This window comes from Haemorhous mexicanus, chromosome 21, assembly GCF_027477595.1.
Source record: "Haemorhous mexicanus isolate bHaeMex1 chromosome 21, bHaeMex1.pri, whole genome shotgun sequence".
Taxonomy (NCBI): domain Eukaryota; kingdom Metazoa; phylum Chordata; class Aves; order Passeriformes; family Fringillidae; genus Haemorhous; species Haemorhous mexicanus.
In genome coordinates this window covers 3,999,669-4,022,129 of record NC_082361.1, presented here as the reverse complement: position 1 = coordinate 4,022,129, position 22,461 = coordinate 3,999,669, and the positions used below count along the sequence as shown (strand labels likewise).

Sequence of the window (22,461 nt, the reverse complement as noted above, 5' to 3'; positions counted from 1 at the left end):
TAACTGTCAGCAATGAAGATCAATATAAATATAAAAGATTAATACTTCACATTTATATTGTACTTTGCTGTTTAAATGCCCCTGACAACCACGAGGCCCCAAATGGCCAAGGGCCACATCTTCACTCAAATCCAAGAGGGTTTGTGGCACAAATATTGGAACATTGATCCTCCAGCAACAGCAGGGATGGTGAATATCACTGCAAAACCATTTTATATAGGCAGGATCACATCCATGAACTGATTGATTACCACAATTGCTCCAGAAAACAACTGCACTCCTCTCTTTCATCAAATCACATTTATTTTGCCTGGTCTGGCTTCCAGGGTTGGCTTTTTGGGGTGGATTTTTTGGTTGCTTTGTTTTTACTCCTAAGTGGGGTGGCCTTTAAAAATATCTTTGTAGATCAAGGCTCACTCCAGCTCTGAGTATCTGCCAGACAGATGCACCAATCTGGATTGTGGAATAAAGAAAAATACATTCTAGATTTTCAAATAAAGGAAAAGGGAATTCTGATTTATCATCTTGCAGTGATTCAACACCTGAAAAAGTAAAATTCAGGGAAGAAAATTACAACCTACTGCCTATATGTCTGCATTTAAAACTTTCTGTTCTACAACCTTGCATCTTATATAAAAATATAGCCACCTAAAAGAGAAAATAAAAAATATAAATTTTTATTATGTTCTCTTGACCACCAATTTTCTCCTAGTAGGAAAAAAGACTGCTACCTATTTTCCATAAAAAAACCTTTGTAGCAGTCCCAGAGGAAAAGTCAAAAGTTTGACTTGAAAAACGGAGCTACTTCAAAAGCATTGTCAAACAGAGGTGAAGGTTTCTTAAAAATGCATAAATTAAAGCGTGGTGTATTCATAAATATCTCTGTAACTTTGCACAGTTTATTTGTGAGCAAGGTGCACATTTAGGGGAGCTACAGAATTGCTGTAAAACTAACTTAAATAAAGTAGAAAATCGATTTGTTTATTAGCTCCTGTTTGGACTCTGTGTGTGTGTGTGTGTGAAAAATGAAAGAAAAATGGAGAGTTTTTTTTCAATAATAAAAAGGGAGTTGCACTGCAGGGCCCCTAAAGCTTGTGAAAAATTAAACTCGACGGATTCAAACTGTCCTATTTCCACTTCAAAAGAGAAGAGGCACTGAGCTCTTCCCAACTTATCTTCAAACGCCCAGCACCCTAGAAAGTTTCTTTAAAAAAAATAAAGTCTCTAGTTCCCCCAAGCACTGTACCCGTTACTGTAGCTGCTGTCTCTCCCTCTTCTAATTATACCCATGTGAGTCTATTAATCAACTTGTAAATTATTTAGAGAGCCATGCGCTGTCTTCAGCCAGTACAAACACACTGCATGCAAAGGCTTGCTGAAAACCAATGGAGCTCCCAAAGGGTCTGTGCAATGTTCAGACAGCTTGCAGCTCTCCAGTACAGCACTCTTAAAAACAAGAAATAAAACCGAGCTTACCCCCTCAGATATCGAGATTTACTCGTCCTTTCAACTGGGAAACTCTCGGCGAGTTTTTAACAAAGAGGAGCTGCTCTATTGTCAAATCTGTGTTTCAGGCTCAGTGATGAGAATATTAATTTGATGTCAAAATAAAAAAAAAAAAAAAAAATCCAAAAACAAACCCACCCTCGACAGAGCAAAGTGTTTTCGGTGAGACTGTGATCACAATCACCAGGGGACCCCCAACTTTCAGAGGCTGCACCAAAAGGCACCCCTTTAAAACCACTGCAATTTAAAAGAAGGGGAGATCTGGGTTTGTACAAGTAATAGTTTTTATTAGAAAACAGGAGAAATTAGGGAATTCCAGATTTTACCCCCTACGTGCAGACTGCCATTGGGGACAGCTTCAGATATTACAACTTGAAAAGAAAAAACAGAAAAAGGGAGAGGAAAAAACCAACACAGATTGTGTGTGTTCAACTCTAACAGGCTGCAAACAGTGCAACGTTATGGGTGTTCTATGAATCAGTTCTCTTACCTCCTGAATCTTCATTTTGGTGGGAAAAAAACCAATCACCCAAACCAACAGCAGCTCTCCCAGCTGAAAAACAGAATCCTACTGGTTTGGGAGTGGTTTTTTCCTTCATGCTGCTTTCCTGTCATCTCACTTTTCTTGGCTCTATTTATGACAGATATATTAATTAGCAGGGATCCCTCCATGCTACTTCAGCACAAAAACTGGACAGAATGACATGCAGATTCCAACTGACTGATGACCTTCCCTATCTTTGTGATGCCCCCAAAATGCTTCTGCTTGTCCTTTCATTAATGCAATGCAAACATCAGGGACATTTAGGCAGGGAAATCAAAAATGCTTTCTGCATTTTTGTTTTTGTTCTCCCAGGGTATCAAATTCTGACAGACATCTTTAAGATGGTGAACAAAGATCATGCAGATGGAACTTTTAATTCATGTTTGTTTCAGTGAGACATATCCAGCCCTGCTCAGAATTGGAGCAATCTGAGGACAGGAATTCTGTTTAAAGGTCTCCTTCAGGCCTGTGGGGTCTCATCTGTCCAGGGGAGGGCCAAGTTTATGGAACTGCCTCCTCAGAACATTTCAGAAGGAATCAAACCAAATAAATTAATTTATGGCACTTGTCTTGCTGCCTGTGGGAAGGTCCTGGCCACTGCACTCACCTCTTACTCCACTTCTTCCCAGGCTGCCCAAGCAAATGGTGAGTGCTGAATTTAGCATGATTGACCAAGAGTTAATCTAACTGGAGTTAGGGCCCAGAAGATTGGGCTTAGCCTCCAGTGCTGGTGATTTTCTGCCCAGGGTATAGTTAATAATAACTACCCAGTACTCAGTGAGACCACAACTTCCTAAAGGAACAGTCTCTGCACTTCAGACTGGTTGTCCAAAGCACAACACAATGTTTATGACAGGCAGAAAGCTGTCAGGTTATTGAACTTACCCCCAAAAATGCATTTTTCAATATCTAGTGTGCACCTATTGTAGACTAGAATGTCCTGGGAATTAAAAAATTAATGGGCTCAAAAATATCTATGCTGCCTTCATTAGGTAAAATAAATCACTGAGGATTTTGACAAAAAGCAGGTCTTTATGAGACAGCCAACATCAGAAAATACAGACAATGGGAATACTGGGTTGCCTTTTGGGGTGAATAACAGAATTATCTGGGCTGCTCCTGAAATACATGGTGCATACATGAAGCAGCAGCACAGGAAAACCAGCACAAAGAATGTGGATGGATCCTAAAGCCACGAAGAATCTGGGTTAGCCAAGCAGAACTGGAGCCTCAAAAACTCAATAACGAGTCAGCTCCGAGCAGGCAGGGCTTGGAGCCTCCTTGCAGCACCACACCACGCCCTGTTGGCACACCCTAAATGACTAATTGTATGCAATCAGTGCTGTCCACAAGAAGGGAAACACGCTGACATCAGTCTCCTGGGGCAGCATTTTAAGAATATATGAGGCATGTCCTCGAGATTTTATGGCACTGCTTTCGTTTTGACAAGTAATGATTTGAGAACAACATTTTCCCTGGTCTGCCTTTGGTTCCCCTGCTCTGTGGAATGTCACTTGCAGGATTCCCCACCCACAGGAACAGCCAAGCCTCTCAACAACCAGAAATGCAATGGAAAGGTTGAAGTTCTGATTGTTTTTCCACTTCCAGCACTGTCTGCTATTGGCTACACAGAGTTTTTGCAAGTGAGATTTTCTGGAAACTATCAATAGTCAATCACAGCAGGAGAATTTCCCCCCTGTTTCAACCTGGGCTGCAGCAAGAGAGAAAAGATGCAAAGATTCTTTGCCCACCTTTCCTGTTCAGTACTCTGTGTTATTCCATTTTCTCCAAGCCTCTTGTGAGGGCAGTAATGAATTCTTGTTAGTGTTTACTAATGTAAATTCATTCTTTGTTATCCCTGGGAGAGGAGGATTAGCAAAATGACAGAACTTATTATTTCTGGTTTTGCTGGATGATATTTATCTTTATTCAGCCCTTAATTTTGTGCTGTGCCCCACCAAATAAAAAATATATGTGCATATCAGCAAATCTAAGGGAGAATTTTTAGCATAATGCACAGAAATATAGTTATGATCCCTATTAATATTCAGAAGTGTTGTACAGCTTTATCTGTGCATGCTGTATTAAAAAAAATTAATCTAGATCCGAAATAATTTCTAATTTGCAGGAAGAAAGGAATTACAACTTCAATTTCATTTTCCTGAAATGAAAGCAGCTCCCTTGGACTAAGGATGTGCATATTTTTAGGACTGGTTAAAAATTATGATCTGTGCAATTATTTTACTCTACTGGGAATGCATCTCCTTTAAGGAACTTTAATGGTTAAGATGAAGTTTATAAAACACACAAAGAACATTTTAGTAAAGGAAGCTCTTAAAGGAGCTATCTTGGAATAAAGAGATCATCCAAACTCCCATCTCAGCCATAACTGAAATTTAGAGAGTGAGGTATTTACAATCCTCCTCTCCACAGAGATGAGCAGGCAGTGAAATTACAGCATGCACACAAGATTCTGAAATTAATGGATACCATGAAAGTCAGGGCTAGAGCTTGAAAGGATCTGCCTGTGGGAGTTAAACTGCACTCAAAACCAGCCACATCCAGGTCAGAAAGGGAGGAACTATTGCCACACCTGGATCCACTGCACAGCACACTCTGAGATCTCCTGCCTTTGAGTTAAATGCTCATTCTGGGTATCTCAAGCTCAGATCTCTGTGCCCATTCCAGAGGGCCCAAATTTCCTCTGTCAGGCTGCAGAGATTCCCCAGAGCAGCTCCCAGCAGTGCTGTGAATGCTCTGAGCTGGTGACTGAGTTAGGGATAAATGCAATCCATGCACTGGAGATGGAGCTCAGAGTTAAAATCCTTTACCCTGTGCCTTGGTAAAGTGCCTGACAGAGGGATGGCACCCCCAAAGCTGCAGGCTGCCAAAGATCTTTTCCAAAAGTCCTGAATCTCTGGGTTTGCTATCAAGGGAACCCTGATTTAATCTCAATTAATTTTAAAGGCTCACTTATCAGAACTGTCTAATTCAGCCTCAGAATTAAGCTGTTGTGCAAAAAACAAAGGAGATTTTCAAGCTTTTCACCTTACCAAATAACATTTCTTTGCTGAAAATAAAGGACAACAAAGATTTCTCTTTGCTCTGGGGGGCTTTGCTCAAAATTCCATCAATACTGAAGTTTAACTGAGATTTCCCCATTTCAGCACAATTGTCTCCTGGTGTTTGTAGCACTGGAAACCATTTGGGCTCTTGCCAGAAACAGCACTGAAAGTTCCTCTTCCAGGCCATTGCAATTTGGCAAAATAAACATTCTTCCACCCTCCTGCAACATGATTTCTCCTCTTTAATTACAGATATTCTCTGATTTCTAACACCCACCACACACAGGCAGCAGGACAACTGCTGCCCTCAGGAGCTCACAGTATTTAGGATTTATCTGAAATCCCTGCAGAAACTTCCAAAAGCAAAGTATACCCAACATTTGTCATGGCAGTCCCCTCACACGACCAAAAATGCTGATAGAAATGAAGTACAAAGAAAGTTTAAGTTGAAAATATTTACATGAAAGTAGAGGAAACTGTGGTAGCATTCTAAAATTCAACATAAATAGAAAATGAAACACAGTATTGTTGTGCTTTGAAAGCAATTTGACACAATCATGTGCTTTAAAAACAGTTTGAACTGATACCAGAATTTTAATTTAGATTTAATTAGAGATTAAAACATGGGATTCAGATTTCAGAATGTGCACAAGAAATCTGAATTTTGCTGGAACAGTGAATATTTGGTTTGAGGATATAAAAATCCCCTTAGAAATCCAACTTCTGTTACAGAGTCCTACAAATCCCATGGAATAAATGGAATTAATTGACTTTCAGGCTACTCTGCTTAGAATCTGACCCACAAAAATTCACTCACAGTTTGGTTTTTGCTACAAATTTGTAACTACAGTGTAATGAGACAACAATGTGCCCTACCTGGGTATCCACTGTCAATGTAAGGCTTAACGAGTTCTCCAAGTTTTGTGTTGTCTGCAACAGCCTCCTTTAGCAGTTGCCCACAGCAAACTAACAGGAAGGAAGAACAAAAAAGACACAAGGTTAAATTTTAAAAAGGAGGCAACAAAGAAAAGAAAAGAAAAGAACCCAGAAGCTGCATACTGGAATAAGGTCACTGAATAAAATAAAAGTTGTATGTTTTTTGAGTTTGTTGTTAGGGTTTTGTTGGGGTTTTTTGGCCAAGCAGAGTGAAAAGCAAGGAGAGTGAGGATATGGAATGGAAAAAAAAAAGAATATATTTGGCAAAGAACATATTAAAAATGGAGAGAATGATATTAATCAAATATATTTCTGAAATAACAACTCAAGGGATCGCTGGTGGCTTCCACTTTTTATAAACTTGTAATTACTGAATAAAGTTCCAGCTGCTGAACAGCATCTGGAGCACTCTGCTGGAGGTGCAGCACAATGCTCAGCTCAGGAAGGGCCTCCCTGGATCACTTAATGATCATGTAAGGATTGCATTTAAAAAAACCTGTGCTAATGCAATATCATCATTGATTTCAAACACACACAGAACACCAGGAGATGCAGATCTCAGCTTTGAGCCAGGACAGCTGTACATGAAATATTCCTGGTTTGGCCTTGGAGAGCACTGGCTGCCCAGGTGAGGGAGGGAACCAGGACATGGAGAGGTCACACAACAGCAGAAATCCTGGTTACAACTCCAGTCTGGTAAAAATATTAGCTCTAGGTGCCCCTGGAGATTATTCAATTAATAATCCTAAATTGATTCCTTTCTTCCTGGAATCAATAGCACTGACAGGCACTGCCTTTGATGGGGGAAGATGGAGCCCTTTAATCAGTTTATTGCTGTTAATCACACTGCCAGGCCAACAGGAGTGAGAACCCCCCCAGCAGTGCTCCTGGGACAAAACTGATAAAATTCAATGTTTAAGTGACAATTTGAACAGTCACCAGTTGTCCTGGAGAAGCAAATTCAAATTCATAATAAATAGTGTAAAAAACACAATAGAAACTCAGTGCACAGCCCCCAATTTAAGACACCTAATGAGTACACACCTAAATTCAATCCAATTCATGAAACTATTTAAATATAGATTTAAATTTTTGAGCCTGAGCATCAAGCCCAATAGCCTAATAGAAATTAAGTGTATGCTGAATATTATTCTGAAAATGATGGTCTTCCAGCTGTGTATTAAATACTTAATTCTTCTAATATCTGGGTAACAGAATATTTAAAATAAAATTCAACATATGGGTAAAGCACTGGTGATGATTTTTAATAAGAAGACTTGCAACTCTCTCATATTGTAGTTACTTTAGAAAAAAAAATGCAAATTTTGACCTAGATGGAACACTATGAAATCTGCAGTTTTAGAAAAAAATTTGAAAAAAAATTTAAAAGGACAATAATTTTTATTACATTTAAGCATGATTTGTTTTCTTTAAGCCAATTACACAATTAATAAAAATACAGCTTTGAATAAATCTACAAATATTTCGTTTTTCACATGATATTTTAAAATACACCAATGGCACAATAACTGACAGCAGAAATATTCTATCAATACTGCCTTTTGCTTAACTAACATGATGTGACTAATCAGCAAATTTTACATCTACCAGACATTTGTTTAAAATTATTTATGACCACTCCACTGCTAGAAGACACTAAGACCATGGAAAATACTGCACTGATCCTATCCCCAAGCTGCACTTTTATATATACATAATATATTTTATATATATATATAAGATATTATATTTATATACATATATTGTATCTATAGAATATGTTTTATTAATATTTAAATGCTAATCATGAACAAGTCTTATGCAGAACCTTTTGGACTTCCTTTACAGAAGAAAGATGATGCACTTTTAACTAATTCCTTCATTTTCTCACACATTACTTGAGCTGTGCAGAGCCTGAGACCTCACTAAAGCTCAGAGTGAATTCTGTTTTAAAAGTGCCCCAATTTTGGTCAGAGAGCTGAAATTGAAATCATTCCTCACGATCCACTGATCCACAGAAGAATTCAGAGCACTGCAGGAGTCTAACAATAGAAAAATACAGATGTAAAAGGTATAAAAAATGATGAAATGATGACTAAAAAAACCGTAGAGCTGGTTTGTCACAGCATATATACTTGGTTTACACTTCTTCATTCAAATACTTCTCACTTCCCTCAAAAAATTGACATCCCCAGCAATGGACAAAGAGACATTTTATAAGCAAGTAAGAAAGACAGACAGCAAAAGAGAAAAGATCAAAAAGAGAGAAAGGGGGAATGGAGCAAAGTGCATGTTTACTGAGAACTTACTGTTGACAACATCATATTTCTGAGCTATTAGTGCTGCCTGCAGGCTCTTCCCACTGCCTGGGGGGCCAAAGAAGAGGACCCGGGGTGTGAAGGGGGCAGCAGATCTGTGCCGGGTTTGGACAAAGGCAAGAACTGCAACAGGGGAGACAGGCAAAAAAATCAACCCTTTTCTTTAAAATAATAAATATAAGCATTCATTACCTACTCTCTTCTCAAAGGTAAAAAATTAACCCATTTCTTAAAAAAAAATTATAATCATTGATTAACTACTGTCTTCTTTAAAATAAAAAAAATGTTGATCATGGTTTATTTTATCACTCAAACATCCAGACTCTGCACCCAAAATCAGGACACTGATATAAAAGTGTCCTGTCAGCAATTTACTCTGAGAGGCATTTTAGAAATCTCACTATCATTACACTCCTCTGTCTTTCATCAGTGCCTGTCAAACCATTTTAAAGAACAGATTCAATTAATAATTGCTCTCTTACCATGTTGTTTTTAGCAGAAGTAATTTTTGCTTGATAGCTACAATTTTACCATGCAAATTATAGAGGGCTGTAATTACATTTAATACTTTCTGCAGTTTCTGAACAAATATTTAAGTGTAAAAACTTGAGATGTTAAATTAATGACATTTATCCAGCTGTGTGTGATTAAGACTCCTAATTACAATATTATAGACTTGTAGCACAGTGTGTCATGACACTGCTCAGCCTTGACAGCACAGAGCTGAGTGTGGATGTTTTATTCTTTTACCCATCCTTTTTGTGTAACTTGTAAAGAATATTTGAGCTTCTCTGCCTGATTCCACTCATTTGCTGGACACCATCCTCCTAAATTTTGCTTCAAGCAGGAAATAGCACCTTCAGGTCAACCTGCAGGTTGGCAATGACCAGGGGACATGTGAAGCATCATCAGCACTGCCACGTCACAGAGACCTGGACTTGGTTACCATCCCAAAAGAGAACCTGAGAGATCACCAAGAAGCCAAAAGCTGTCACAGCATTGGCAGTGAGGACAAATTGGGATTGTATTTGGACACAGCTGTGCTCATTTGATGGCTGAGAATGCCAGAGAAGGGAGCAGCTCAAGCCATACTTGTGACATCTTTTGGTTTTTCCAGGGACCAGTCAAATGCCAAAGCTAAACTTTCTGGCACTGATCCCACCTGCCATGGTTGGCCATGACCAAAGCAGCAAGGACACATCTGCACAGGCTCTGATTCCCCTGGGATTGCAGTGGACACAACTGAAGGTGAGCCCAGAGGAGCTACAGCCTCTCTCAGTTTTTGAGAGAGCTTCAGGTCCAATAAAAGACTCTCTAAAGAGTCCTTGTAATAAAAAAATAATTTTAGGGTAAGGAATAGGACAAGCTTAAACATGACTGTTTGTATGAGATTAAAAAGCACAAAAGGATTGGTGGGGAACACCCTGAGGATCAGGATTTTAGGAGCCTTTGTCAAAACATTGCTCTGTACCAACAATTTTTCAAGGAACCCTCCCTTAGATGCTTTGGTATGATTAGAAAATATTTTCTAATAAAGAAGCACCTCCAGCAAACTCCAATTTTTACATAACAGCCCTAAAGAATGGAGAAACTGAAACTGCAGCCCCGTGGGGTTGTATCCATCCCTTCCTGCAGAGCTGGGCTCCTGCACTGCCCAGCTGCATGGGTGCCATTCCCACATCAGGGCAGCAGCAACTGCACTCACTCCACCACATTTCATAATTGTGTGAAACAACCCACAATACTGCTCATTTTTATGAGAGCTCTTTTTAAGTAAAAAATCTAGCTGGGGCAATAAAAATCTAAACAAAAAACCTGGAAAATCCTACTAGAAAATAGTGTTTGGTGCATGGCTTCCCAAACCCTGAGTATCAGCTACCCAAGCAGTGCTCCAGTTATTCTGAACATTTTCCACAACCCAGTGTATTGAAAAGCACAAACATTACAGGCAAAGCACCCTGCTTACAAATGATGCTTAATTTGCAGTAAATAACCAAGTTAATTAGGAGTAATGATCCCCTAGACAGTCTCCACATCTAATTATTCTTTAAAAAAAATCTGGCTGCTTGATGCGCTGCAGAAAAAAAGATCTAGAGAGGATTTTTTCATTCCAGTTTTCAATTTATCTCACTACATTATTAATTAATAATAATTAATATTCAGGCACTCACATTTTTATTTACAATTCAAGGCATGAATTCTTTATGAATGATGATATGAACTTTTAAATTTAATTAAGTAATTTAGAGGTAATTAATGTGGAAATTCAGAATATAAACTTCCTACTTGTTTATCTTAAAAGTGCAGCACTTGTTATTAAAAAAAAAAGACCTTTTTGAGATGCAAAATTACTGGGATATAAGAGATCATCTGCAGACTGACAGCTACAGAGTGCATCAATTGGTCTTTCTGGCAGTTTCCTTATTCTCTTCTAGAAGGATCAACATTAAAAGTCAGATTGCATTACAGTCAAGCAAAGGCAAACAAGAACTGATGAACAGGAAAGCTCCCAGCACAAACAGCTTTTAAACAATGAAATGTTCCCAGCTTTGAACGACTCCTCCTTGTTGTTCTCAGACTTTGGAAGGTGCTGGCCCTTTGGGAGATGAACAGTTGAGCCACGGGGCTCCCTTTTAGAAGAGACACTCACAGAAATGATGGTGACATTTGCTCTACTGAGTCAGCTCTTCCTTGGCAGGACTGTGAGCTGAGAGTTTGCAGTTATCTGCACTTACTCCAGTAAAATAATAACCAGGAGCAGCCCAAATGCTGCTCTGGGGAGAGCACAACTCAGCTGGGAGCCATCTGTGTTGCCTAATCCTACAAAGTGACTCTTAGAGCCAGGAACTGGCCCTCAAACAGGACCTGCCCCACTTGCCACAAAGCACAAATTTACCCTGGGAGAGAACATCCACGCAGGGCTGGTCTGCATTGATGGATTTCAGAACCTTCTGGTAGATGTGGAAAATCTCAGGGAAGTTTCTGTGATATTCCAGCAGCTTCTTGGACACCTCCTGCTCAGAGAAATCTTCTGGTTTCACCAACCTCAGCTGCACCAGGGGGTCACTTGGCCAGTCAAAGGTTGTGTGGAAAACCTCTACAGGGAACATAGTTCAGAGCTAAGAGCATGAACAACAGATCTGTAATTAAGAATGTCCCTCTTAATTCCACTCCTGAGAACTAAGAGCATGAATTAATAGGTCTCTAATTAAGAATGTCCCTCTTAATTCCACTCCTCAGAACTAAGAGCATGAATTAACAGGTCTCTAATTAAAAATGTCCCTTTTAATTCCACTCCTCAAAACATCCAACCTGATTTTCCTATTGAGCAATGGCAGGATTTTATCTTGTGATGGATGATTGATGATAAAACTCAACATACAATACAGAGCTGAGTCGATTTGACAGTTTATTTTATTTAATAAAAATGCTTTTATTTAACCTAATGGAAATGATTTTATTTACCCTAAAAGCATCCCTGCACCTCAGAAACAAAGCAGGACCTAGCAGAGATGCACAGCAAAATTATAAACTCATATGGACAGATCTAACCTTTAAATATTCTGTACTGCCATAGTCCAGTTTGCAGGCTCAATACTGACATACTGACCTTTTTATTTCCCTGTATTTTATTGGCACTGAAAATAAAGGAATGACAACAAATACCATTTCCAAACAGCTGAAATTTATAATTAAAAATTCCTACTAGTTCTTAAAGGACTCCCATTTAAATTTTAACCCCATCAGTAGTACTACAACATTTCTGAGACCAAGCAAGACTGCAGGGGAGGTCAGGAACAAACAATACTGCACCTTGTGTGAGGGGATCAAGCCTTTTCCCACCACTCCTCTCAATCAGCACAGTGTCTGGGGCATAGAGCATAACTAGGCAACAAAAAGGAAAAAAAGGAGAAAAAATTAAAAAGTGTAGCTCTTGCTAATAACTTGCTTTATTCCCTGTAACTGTTCAGATGTATCCCAACATTAAAGGTGGTTGAATTTATCTTGAGCACATTTCATTTCTCAGCATTTTCCCTGCAAATATTTTACTCCACTTTTAATCAGAATTTTCCTTCACCTACTACACAATACAGTGGGATAAAACATCCATGAATCCAGTACCCATGGGCACTAACTGTCCCTATTATCCAAAAAACATCACCAGCAGCAATAAAAATCTGTCTCTGGAGCCTCAGACAGAAGTTCCCACTGAGCACTTGAGACTGATTCTCTTCTACACCACAAACATTACCTTTCACCCAGGTTCTTTGGTGGTGAGACCAGTGAAACTGATTTTTTTTATATATAACCTCACAGAAAAGTGTTCCAACTTGATTAGAAAGCATCAAAAGAGGAAGAACCTGTCAGTTCCCTGGCTTGCTTTTGGCTAATCATCCTTGCAGTTAAACACTGTAATTTAATTACTATTTTCAGTGCATTTGATTACAGGTTTCAAACAAGTTCTTTTTATGACTTTCTTCTTTGTATTAAATGGCTTTTTCAGGCACTTTTCTCCCTATTAAGGTACTCACACAGAGTAAATCTCATCTCCTCTCAATCTTCTTTTTGATTAACTAGACAGACTGAGCTGTAAGATTCTCATTCAGGTCTTGGTGGCACAGATATAATTGTGAGCAAAACTCAACTTCAGATGTTATTAGGTATATTAAAAATACATGCAAGTACTAGACATTAAACATTTTTGCCTAACTCTAGAGCAGCGATTCTGAGTTCTTCATTAACAGTTGAATATCATCCAAATCAAATCCAAAGTGACAATTCATCAAGTTGGATAAATTCTGTGCACTGGCAAGCTCTGCATTTATCATTTCCCACTGCATTCCACACAATTGCAGTAATTTTTTATATTCTAAGTGGATCTTTTAGCTATAATTTGGGACAGGTTGCTTCTCCTGTATGGCAAGGGCAGCTGTCAAGGTCTGTAAAACATTCCACCCCAAACCAGCCAGAATCCAGCCCCACTCTGAAAGGTCAAGCTTAAAATCATCATGTTCCCACTTCACTTGGTGAAATTTACATTCCCTAATTCAACAGAAGCATAAATTTGTGTTTAGCACATGAGGAACTGGTTTAGTCTCGAGGATAAAAGCTGATTTTTAGAGATGGAAGTCAGGAGCAAAGTCACTTTTAGCTGCTGAAACCCACTTGGTGCAGGGTCTGGAATTTACAGAGCTCTGATGTGGAAGGAGAAAAGGCTGTGAAAGTCAGGGCTTAAAATCTCCCAGGTTACTCAGACTTTCAACCCCACTGAAATCTTGTGCTGTCTGGTGACTCTGTCTCCAGCACTGGCACTGAATTTATGGAGGATTTTTTGAGACAAACCCTTCTGGTCTTTCCTCCTGGATGCAATCACACACAAACCTTGCACTGCTTACCAACATGCCTAGGAAAAATGCCAGATGATTGCAGCATCCATGCCTGCTCCTGATTTTCAGGGAAGCCTTCCAAAATCCATCCCTATTGAACAAAAACATGAAACAGTTATTGATCCTGGAAGAGAAAAAAACCCCAAAATTCATGCTAAATCTCAGTGCTGTTTACACAAAAATTACCTCATTCTGATCCTTCCACAGCACAGAATTTCTCATGGATGCTTGTGAGAGAAGAAAGCAAACATGGAGCACTGATATTTTTGTGAAATGCATGCACTGATTCCACTGCCACACAGCAATGGGAACTTATGGATTGTAGCAATGATTTTTTTTTCCATGTTTCAATCTTAAAAATAAAAACAAACCAACTTCTATCTTGAATAAAAACAACCCAAAACAATTTCTACAGTTTTGAAATATTCAAAAGGATACCAACCCACATTGTGTATATGTATTTTAAAAAAATGGAGCTAAACAAATCTAAAGACAGATTTAATGCCAAGAATACTGAGGAAAATATGCATGCTTTCATTATTTTCTTAAATTATACAGGAAAACTCACAGTAATGGAACCAGCATTCCCAGAGCTAATGAAGCAACAGAGCAAAAGAAAGAAAAAAGAAAAAAGAGCTTTTTGCTCCCTTAAGTCCTTGTTATAGCCAGCTAAGTGTTGGATTGAGCATCTTTAAAAAAACATTTACAGATCTGTGAAATACCGACAGAGAGCTGCAGCCTCACTCAGTTTTTGTCTGATGCAGTATTTGAAATCTAATCCACTTCCCAAGCTCACATCTGAATCTTCTGAACTCTCCCTAATTTATCTGTCAGTTGCCTGAGCACACAAGTCCTTGCTGTTCTATCCCACCCCTCAAAATAACTTTGGGATTCCTCAGGAAATCTGGGAGCCATCTTTGTGCTGAAATAAAGGAGATATTTTAATATTGCATTAGCTGGCAATCATTCTCAGCTCCCACATAAATCTGGTGCTCTGGCAGGGTGGGGACCAAAGGTTCTCCAAGTATTTCAGGGAAATCTATCTCCAGGACTTCTGTGGAGGGAATGGGCCATTCCAATTACACAAGAAAATAGAGCAGACTATTTAAAATTCCTTAATGAGCCTGGTTTCAGGAACATGTCATCCTGCTGACAGATGTAGAAAATAGGAGACTCAAGTAACTGCAAGCCATTTTTGCCACTCCCAGTGTTTGCTCTGCCAAATTAGAATGAACCACTGGCTAAGGTCACACAGGTGCTGAGAAATCAATTTATCCCTTGGGACTTGCAGAAGGCAAAGCTGAACAATGTTTGTAGTGCTATTCCAGGAACTTCAGCACTAGTTTGGAATATTCTGTGTACAAAATGCATATATATAGGGCCAGATCTTCTAGGGAGAAATGGCATCTGAGGTCTGATGGCAAATAAATCGATGCCAATTTACACAGACTACAAATCTGGCTTGTTTTCTCCACTCTGAGTGCAACATTTTTGGAAACTACAACAAAACAAATTTAAAAAAAAAACCAAAAATTGCCCCACAAAACCTGAAGTCACTACTGCTTATGGCTCAAATCACATAATGTGCAACAGGCAGTAAAAACAATACTATAACAAAAACCAATCCATACTTTTAACAATCCACAGAAAACTTCAAGAGGTTTACACACAAATTTCAAAGCTTAAAGCAGGCAAGAAGCAATTTTATAGCAAAAAGTTTGGGCTATTTAGGAAAACAAAGCTCAAGAAATATCTCCCTGCAGAAAATATATTTTAAGGCATTAAACAAATGCAAAACCAACACACTTTACAAAAACAGTGAGCATTTTGGAGCTGATTTCCAAAGGTCTCTGAGTTGCAGGGTATCAGTCAGTCCCTAATTAGAATATATTATCCATCTACTTGACACTTCAGTGAAATGTCTATTCCAGCACAGAGCTGCAGCTTTGTTCAGAACAGGTTTATTGATATTCTGCTGCACTGCCTCTCCATACCCCCAGTGGCTTGGTTCTGTTTTATCACACATCAAAAAGGCCGTATGCTCAGGGCACCCCATGCACAGCTCAGAGCTGGAGGTCTGAACAGCTGCAAGTAGTGTGCTATCACAGGAGGGACAAGCTCCAAGCAGATGTCACAGATAAAATAAAAAAAAAGAAAAAAAAAAAAGAGTGAAAAGGGAGTGTGGCTTGGGAATGGAGCAAGAGGAAGGAAGACACAGCAGAGCAAGACCTGACTTAAAATATGCCTATCATGCTTGATGCAAACACTGGTCTTTTTCTGCCCTCCTGACTGTCATTAAAGTGTAATTAAGAACTTCACATGATAAATTTGTTTCTTTAAGAAGCCATCTTTTTTTGGTTCTTGATAGCAGTAACTTTCTATCCAGGCATGGATTGCACCTTATCACACCAAGGGTGGAACAAAGGCTAAAAGTGAGAAATTCCATGGTGCCTGCACTCTGTGGTCTCTGCTCCCTCTCTTCCAGCTGGGAACCTCCCTCCTTTGCCACATGAGCCCTGCAAACAGAGATTCTGCTGCTGCCTTAGTGCCAGGTGAGCTGCTCCTTGGAGACCCTGGAAAATCAGCAGCAAGGAAGCACTTTCAAAGGCATCTCTTTCCTCTCCAGACTTCAGGAATCTGGAGAAAAGGAAATGCTCATTCCCAAATGTAAATCTCCTCAGCTATGATAGCAAGCCCACAGACTTTCACCCTTTCCACCAAAATAATAATGATTTGAATATTTAAGTTCCCTCCTGTTATTTGACCTGTACCACCTCCATATTTTTTTTAAATTACCAAATCCAAAATTGACACTGCCTTTGAATAAAGAAAAAGAAACAGCAGAAAGAAATAATCCTGAATTATGTGGCACATCAGAAAAAAAAAATCTTAGCTAGAAGCATAAAGGTCATGAATAGAGATGTTTTTAGGAAAACAAATAATCACAACAGTTTTTCCACATTATTATTCAGTGGTTTTGAATAAGTATTACATGGTTTTCACTCCCAAATAAAGAAAGGGGTCAGAAAATAACACACACATCAAAAAAATAATATCAGTAATGGCTTTGCCAGTAGGGATCTAAAATTCTGGAGATTTTCAGAGCACAGCAGACTGAGCAGTGCAGTAGAAATAGTGACAACCCAGCTCTTGCAGCCCATCAGCATGAGCAGTATGGATGATGGGAAATGCTCAAACCTTGCCAAATTTCCAATTAGAAAGGAACCTCTATGCCCCACATTAGTTCTGTCAGTGGAGTAATGTTTTAAAAAGTTCCATTCTTCTCAGAAAACAGAAAATGTGGTGAAAAGGCACATTCTCTCCCAGGATAAATCTTTGTACCATCACTTTGTTTGCATGGAATTTCACAGAAAAAATATTATTACCTTTAGCTACCAAGGTAAAACCAAACAGAGCCAATCAAGGTAAAACCAAACAGAGCCAATTGAGGTAAAACCAAACAGAGCCAATTGAGGTAAAACCAAACAGAGCCAATTGAGGTAAAACCAAACAGGACCAATCAAGGTAAAACCAAACAGAGCCAATCAAGGTAAAACCAAACAGAGCCAATCAAGGTAAAACCAAACAGAGCCAATTGAGGTAAAACCAAACAGAGCCAATTGAGGTAAAACCAAACAGAACCAATCAAGGTAAAACCAAACAGAGCCAATCAAGATTAAACCAAAGACAGCCATTGTTCTCTTTGCCTTCCCTTTCAAGGGCAGTCACAAAAAAATACCAATCTCAACTCATTCTGCCATTCTTTGTGGGACTCACTGGCCTAAGCTTGGTTTCTAAAGATCCCAACCCTCCAGGAAGGTGGCTCAGCTCTCCCCCAAACACTTCCTGAGCAATGTCTCTCCACTCCATGAATTCCCAGCAGCCAGAGGAGCTGCAGCCAAGCTGTGCTAACCCTGCAAGATGAAAATTCACTCTATCAGCCTCACAAGTGCCAGGCTCTAACATAATGCCTGCAATAAGTTTCCTGTGTGTGCTGCAAGACCTCCCCACCTGATCCCTCCCAGTCCTGACTAGGTTTGTGTTACAAGAACACATAATACAGGGCCTCAGCAGAGCTGTTGATCAATAAAAATGTTCTCCTTAGAGAATGCCAGTGACATCTATAAACCTGTGAGTGTCAAAACAACGGCACAAAAAATCCTGTACTCCTACTGTCAGTGGGATGAAAGCTGCACAATTAATGCCAAGGCAATGACACCACAAGGAGAAATAAAACAAACAGCTGGTGGTACTGTGGTCCAGCATGCTGCTCCTAATCTGTGAACATTCTCAGTGAAAACATGCTGACTCATGTTTTGAAAGAAATGGCATAAATCTGGTCAGTGAGGTAAAAACCCTACAGCATTAATTCTGTTTGGAGTTACAAGCAGAAAATATTACACTTAAAATGCATAGATCCCCTTTCAAAGGAGAAAATAATTTGTGGTCACTTTGTGTGCACCTATCTATTAATGTAAATGTTTTTAATAACCATCACACCTTTAAAAAACAAATAATGTGGTTTTCCTAAAACCAGTTGAAACCTCAGTTGGGTTGATTACATCCACTCCATTCTTGCTGAATGTCAGGGAAGCTTCAGAAAGGTTTTTTCTCCCCTGGTTGTGTAAGACACCCAGCACTGATTCAGTGCTGCTGGTGACAACAACAGGAACATAAAATGCAGGCAGGGCTCTGTGCAGCTGTTGGCATTTTAACCACCTTGTCACCTTACTCATACATGACCTAATACTTAAAATAACTCACTGAGAGACCCATCCCTCATTATTGACAGGAGAACTAAAGCCATGCCAACAATTATAGAAAGCACAGGGGGAAAAAAAGATGGAAAATAAGGTGGATGCAGCCTGTGGAGAGTGATGGATTTTGCTTGTACACTGACAGTAAAACTCACTTAACAAACACTGGGAAAAGTAGCTGCTGAAAACATATGTTCTTTTAATCAGAAAAAGAGACCTATGTGGAAAAATGAGTATTTTTGAGAGGTTTTAGAGCTCTTGTTATAAAAGAACTAAAAATACCACACAAATTAACAGGAGAATATATCATGAGTGGTTTTAAACAGGTTCTCCTGTCAGCTGAAGGGCCTAGGTCCTGTGTGGATATATTACAAATAAAAAATACATTGAGTGCTACCAGATATATAATCTGGAGTGCTAAGTAACTACAATGAGTTACAATGAAGTAAAATAGCTCAGCTAAAAAGACCTTCAAGGAAAATCAGACCCATATAATTCAAGCACAGTGAACAGCAATACAAAGTTTAATTCTGCTTTGCAAACTCAACATTAATAGGTCAATTTTACAGTAAGGTCTGCAGTGTTTTATGAAGAAAAGTTGATACCATTTAGGATTTCTGCAAATCCCTTTACTTCTTCTTTCCAAGGATCAAAAAAATCATTATTTCAGTCTCCCAGATGATGAAACATGGAGTAAGAAACACGGGATGCCACAGATTTGAACACAACTAAACCTATTCAAGCTAAGAGTGAAAATATTAATTATTACCCAGAAGACAATATATTCAAATGCAATGTTTCCTAACACAGGAAGAAAAAAGAGACACAACCAGAAACAGAATTGAAATTAGTAATGTTAAGACTCTTTTCCTCCCCTTTCCTCAAGAAGAGCCAAAAAACCTTAACAATATTGATTTCTATCTATTTTCTGTTTATCTTTTTTGTCCACTCCATCTCTGCCAGTTGCCCCAGGCAATCAACAAAGCTCTGCTTGTTCAGCCTTTGATCATCTCGGTGCTGGAAGATTAGCATATGCATACTCTCATCCTCCCCTTTATCCTGTTAATAAAGCTCCAAACTCCCTCCGCTGATGTTCAAGAAAGCAACTGGCTCGGGAGCCCCGATGATTTGCCCCCATTCCCTGCTCTGCTCAGGACTTGGAATGCTAAATACCAGGCACGAGTTGTGTAAGTGCTTATCCAGCAGCCCTCTGAGGAGCAATTCTTACTTGTTTGATGCAGTCCACGTTTGACAGACGTTCCTGGATCAGATTGGCCCACAGCGCGTTGGGAATTTTCTAAAGAAAGAGCACAAAAAAAAAAAAAAAAAAAAGAAAAAGAAAAAAAGGGCTGAATATTCACAATGCAGTTCAAAAGGAATTTTACCATGCAGGCACGTTGTGGTTAAAGGTGAAGTGAGATGTCTTCTTGGAAATAAAGAAATAAATAATTCCGTGCGAGTCTCGGGTCATTAACATGAGTTAATGACAAAGAGTTAATAAGGGCACAAAAATCAGTGTTAAAGGGAAGCTGAGCACAGAGCATGAATATCCATGGGGGTTTTGCACACTGGCATGGAAGCAGGGCCAAGTTCTGCACACTGACACACACATTGGACATCAGACCTGCAAAGGGATCCAGAAGAACATCACATTCACAAAGTCTCCTTTTAACCACGAGGAGCTGACCCCTGACTGCTCCATGTGACAGAGGGCTCAGCATCAGGGACCTGCCAGCTCTCAGTGACACAAACAGATCCTCAGACACTGAGCAAACAACACAAAGAGCCTGATTTTCAGGAGGGTTGTTTCATAGCTTCAAGTAACTCTCATCACCCAAAAGGTTTATTTAAAAATGTATTTTGCAGTTGAACTTAGTTTATTTTTAAACTCAGGACTGTGAAATGGGATGGAAACTGCATTTGCCAATATTCTCAAAGTGCTGTTTAGTTCTGTGACTGCTGCTTTGCCCACCTCTAAAGATGTTTTGTAAGGAGGCATTGGATATGTGACAGAAGAACAAAGTTCCCATACAGATCAGCACTCGTCAACATTTCTTCCATTATATTTGATTTCCTAACAAGAAATCAGCAATACTCTCCTTTCCTTCTGGTAAGAATTTGCTCCACTATCCAGTTAATTTAGGCTTTCATTCTATGCTGAACTTGGTTAAACTCTGAGTCAGCCAGTTGAACTCAAAGTCTAAACTTCTGTCCATGCAGCTCATGACAGCCATTAATCATTTCAATAAATGTCTTATTTAGTCTGTCATTATTGGTAAAAAGAATAATCAGAAAAAAACAACCTGCAATCACATTCTCTACCTCCCAATTAAAATAAATTCTCTTTCACTTATCAATGTGAGCTTGACTCTCAGTTCCCTTTAGTTCCATTTCCTGTGGCTTCTCATGTCTTTTTCCTAACCTCTTTGAAAGGTATAAACCTAAAAATGAGTATATCTAGAGGCTGGGAGAGGTAGATAAGGCAGAAATCAGATGCTTGTCTGCATTCAAGATAATCTTTCAACATATTTTTCCAATCTACATATTTTTTCCAATCTACATATTTTTCCAATCTAATTGCCACTAATTGTTAATAATTAGACAACCGTCTTTTAATAAGACAATTAATTACATTACTGCTCAACTAATCCTGGAACTCATGGCATCTGGAAAAAATATTCTTTGGAGCAACTCCTTTGAACTTCAATTCATACAGTGAGAAAATGTGGCTGATGATGTGGGAAGATTTCATAAAATCATCTTCACTAGATGATGAAACAATTTCACAAGGAGTGGTGGAAATGGTCCCAGAGAAGGCACTTTGAAGGAGGGTGGAGAAAGTGCTCCAGCACACACAGCAGAGCCCAGGTGGCCCAGGCAAGCAGGGTTTGCTTTTGTTTATCTCTTTTGTCCCCAGCTCTCAGCGCCTCTCCTCACATCAGCCAACACTGGGGCAGGTAGCAGAGCAGGAGGGAAGGAAATTGCTGGGTTTGTTGAGAGCCAGCAGGTCCCAGGGTGCTTTGTCAGAGCCTCCTGCAGCCCCTCACTGCTGGAACCTGTCACCTTCCAAAGGGGCACCACGCTGCTCCCAGGGACAGCCAGGGCCTGGCTGCTCCTTTCATGTGTCATGTCAAACCAGGCTGCTCACTGCTGGGGGCTGCTCTGTCAGCCTTGCCAAACCAATTTACACCAAATTTATCCTCCCTTCTCTCCGTGCACTGGTGTTCTTACTGCTGCCTTTGGAGTGGGGTTTGCTGCACAAAAACAGCCAAGGACACACATTCAGGTATTTCAGTGTTTGAGCTCCTTCTGCTCTCTGTGGCTCCATTCCAGTCTCATTTCCTGGGCAGTTTTCCCCCCACTGAGCAGTGGCCTACAAAACCATTTTCAATAGGCTGCTTGCAGAATGCCTAATTATTCCACTAGAAATCAGGATATCTGGTACATATCAGGCAGCCCATTTATAATTTATCTCTCATAAACACATAAATATATGGTGAGCCCGGGAGATGGGATTGCACTTCCCAGGAATCTGCAATAATGGACAGACATTTGGTAAAAGCCAAACCACACCTTACCCACAGAGCTGTGCCAACACCCAGAGCAGGCAAAGGAAAAACTGCTGTGGGATTTTTTGGTCCTGTTCAGACCACTTTTCTACCCACGCTGGTTTAATCACTATTTCCATACTTGCTGAAAAACTGTACCCACTCATGATTAATTTTAAATATTCCATGATATTTCAGGAACATCATACTTCAATTTCCATGCCTGGTCTAATCAGAGTTATATTTCATTCCCCTTTCATAAAATTCCCACACTTTTTTTGAAGGGCAGCTCTTTCAGTAGACATTTTTCTTGGAAGTTTTGCTCTGAAAACAGCTTCAGCTAAAAAACTTCTGGCTTCTCCAAAGTGGCACCTTGGAGAGAACAGCAACCAAGTCTGAA

The 22,461-nt window shown here is 39.5% G+C and overlaps 1 protein-coding gene across 2 annotated transcripts in view; it reads right to left on the bottom strand.

The window, feature by feature from the left end:
* The window catches only part of AK8 (adenylate kinase 8), a 67,817-nt gene that overhangs the window by 35,374 nt on the left and 9,982 nt on the right, over positions 1-22,461 (bottom strand). For both annotated transcript variants that reach the window (XM_059865250.1, XM_059865251.1), the window contains exons 5-10: positions 19,742-19,810; positions 13,766-13,847; positions 12,183-12,254; positions 11,266-11,466; positions 8,361-8,492; positions 5,992-6,081 (exon numbers count right to left, since the gene is read on the bottom strand). In XM_059865250.1, coding sequence (XP_059721233.1) covers positions 5,992-6,081; positions 8,361-8,492; positions 11,266-11,466; positions 12,183-12,254; positions 13,766-13,847; positions 19,742-19,810 — 646 coding nt within the window. The remainder of the gene's footprint in view (positions 1-5,991; positions 6,082-8,360; positions 8,493-11,265; positions 11,467-12,182; positions 12,255-13,765; positions 13,848-19,741; positions 19,811-22,461) is intronic.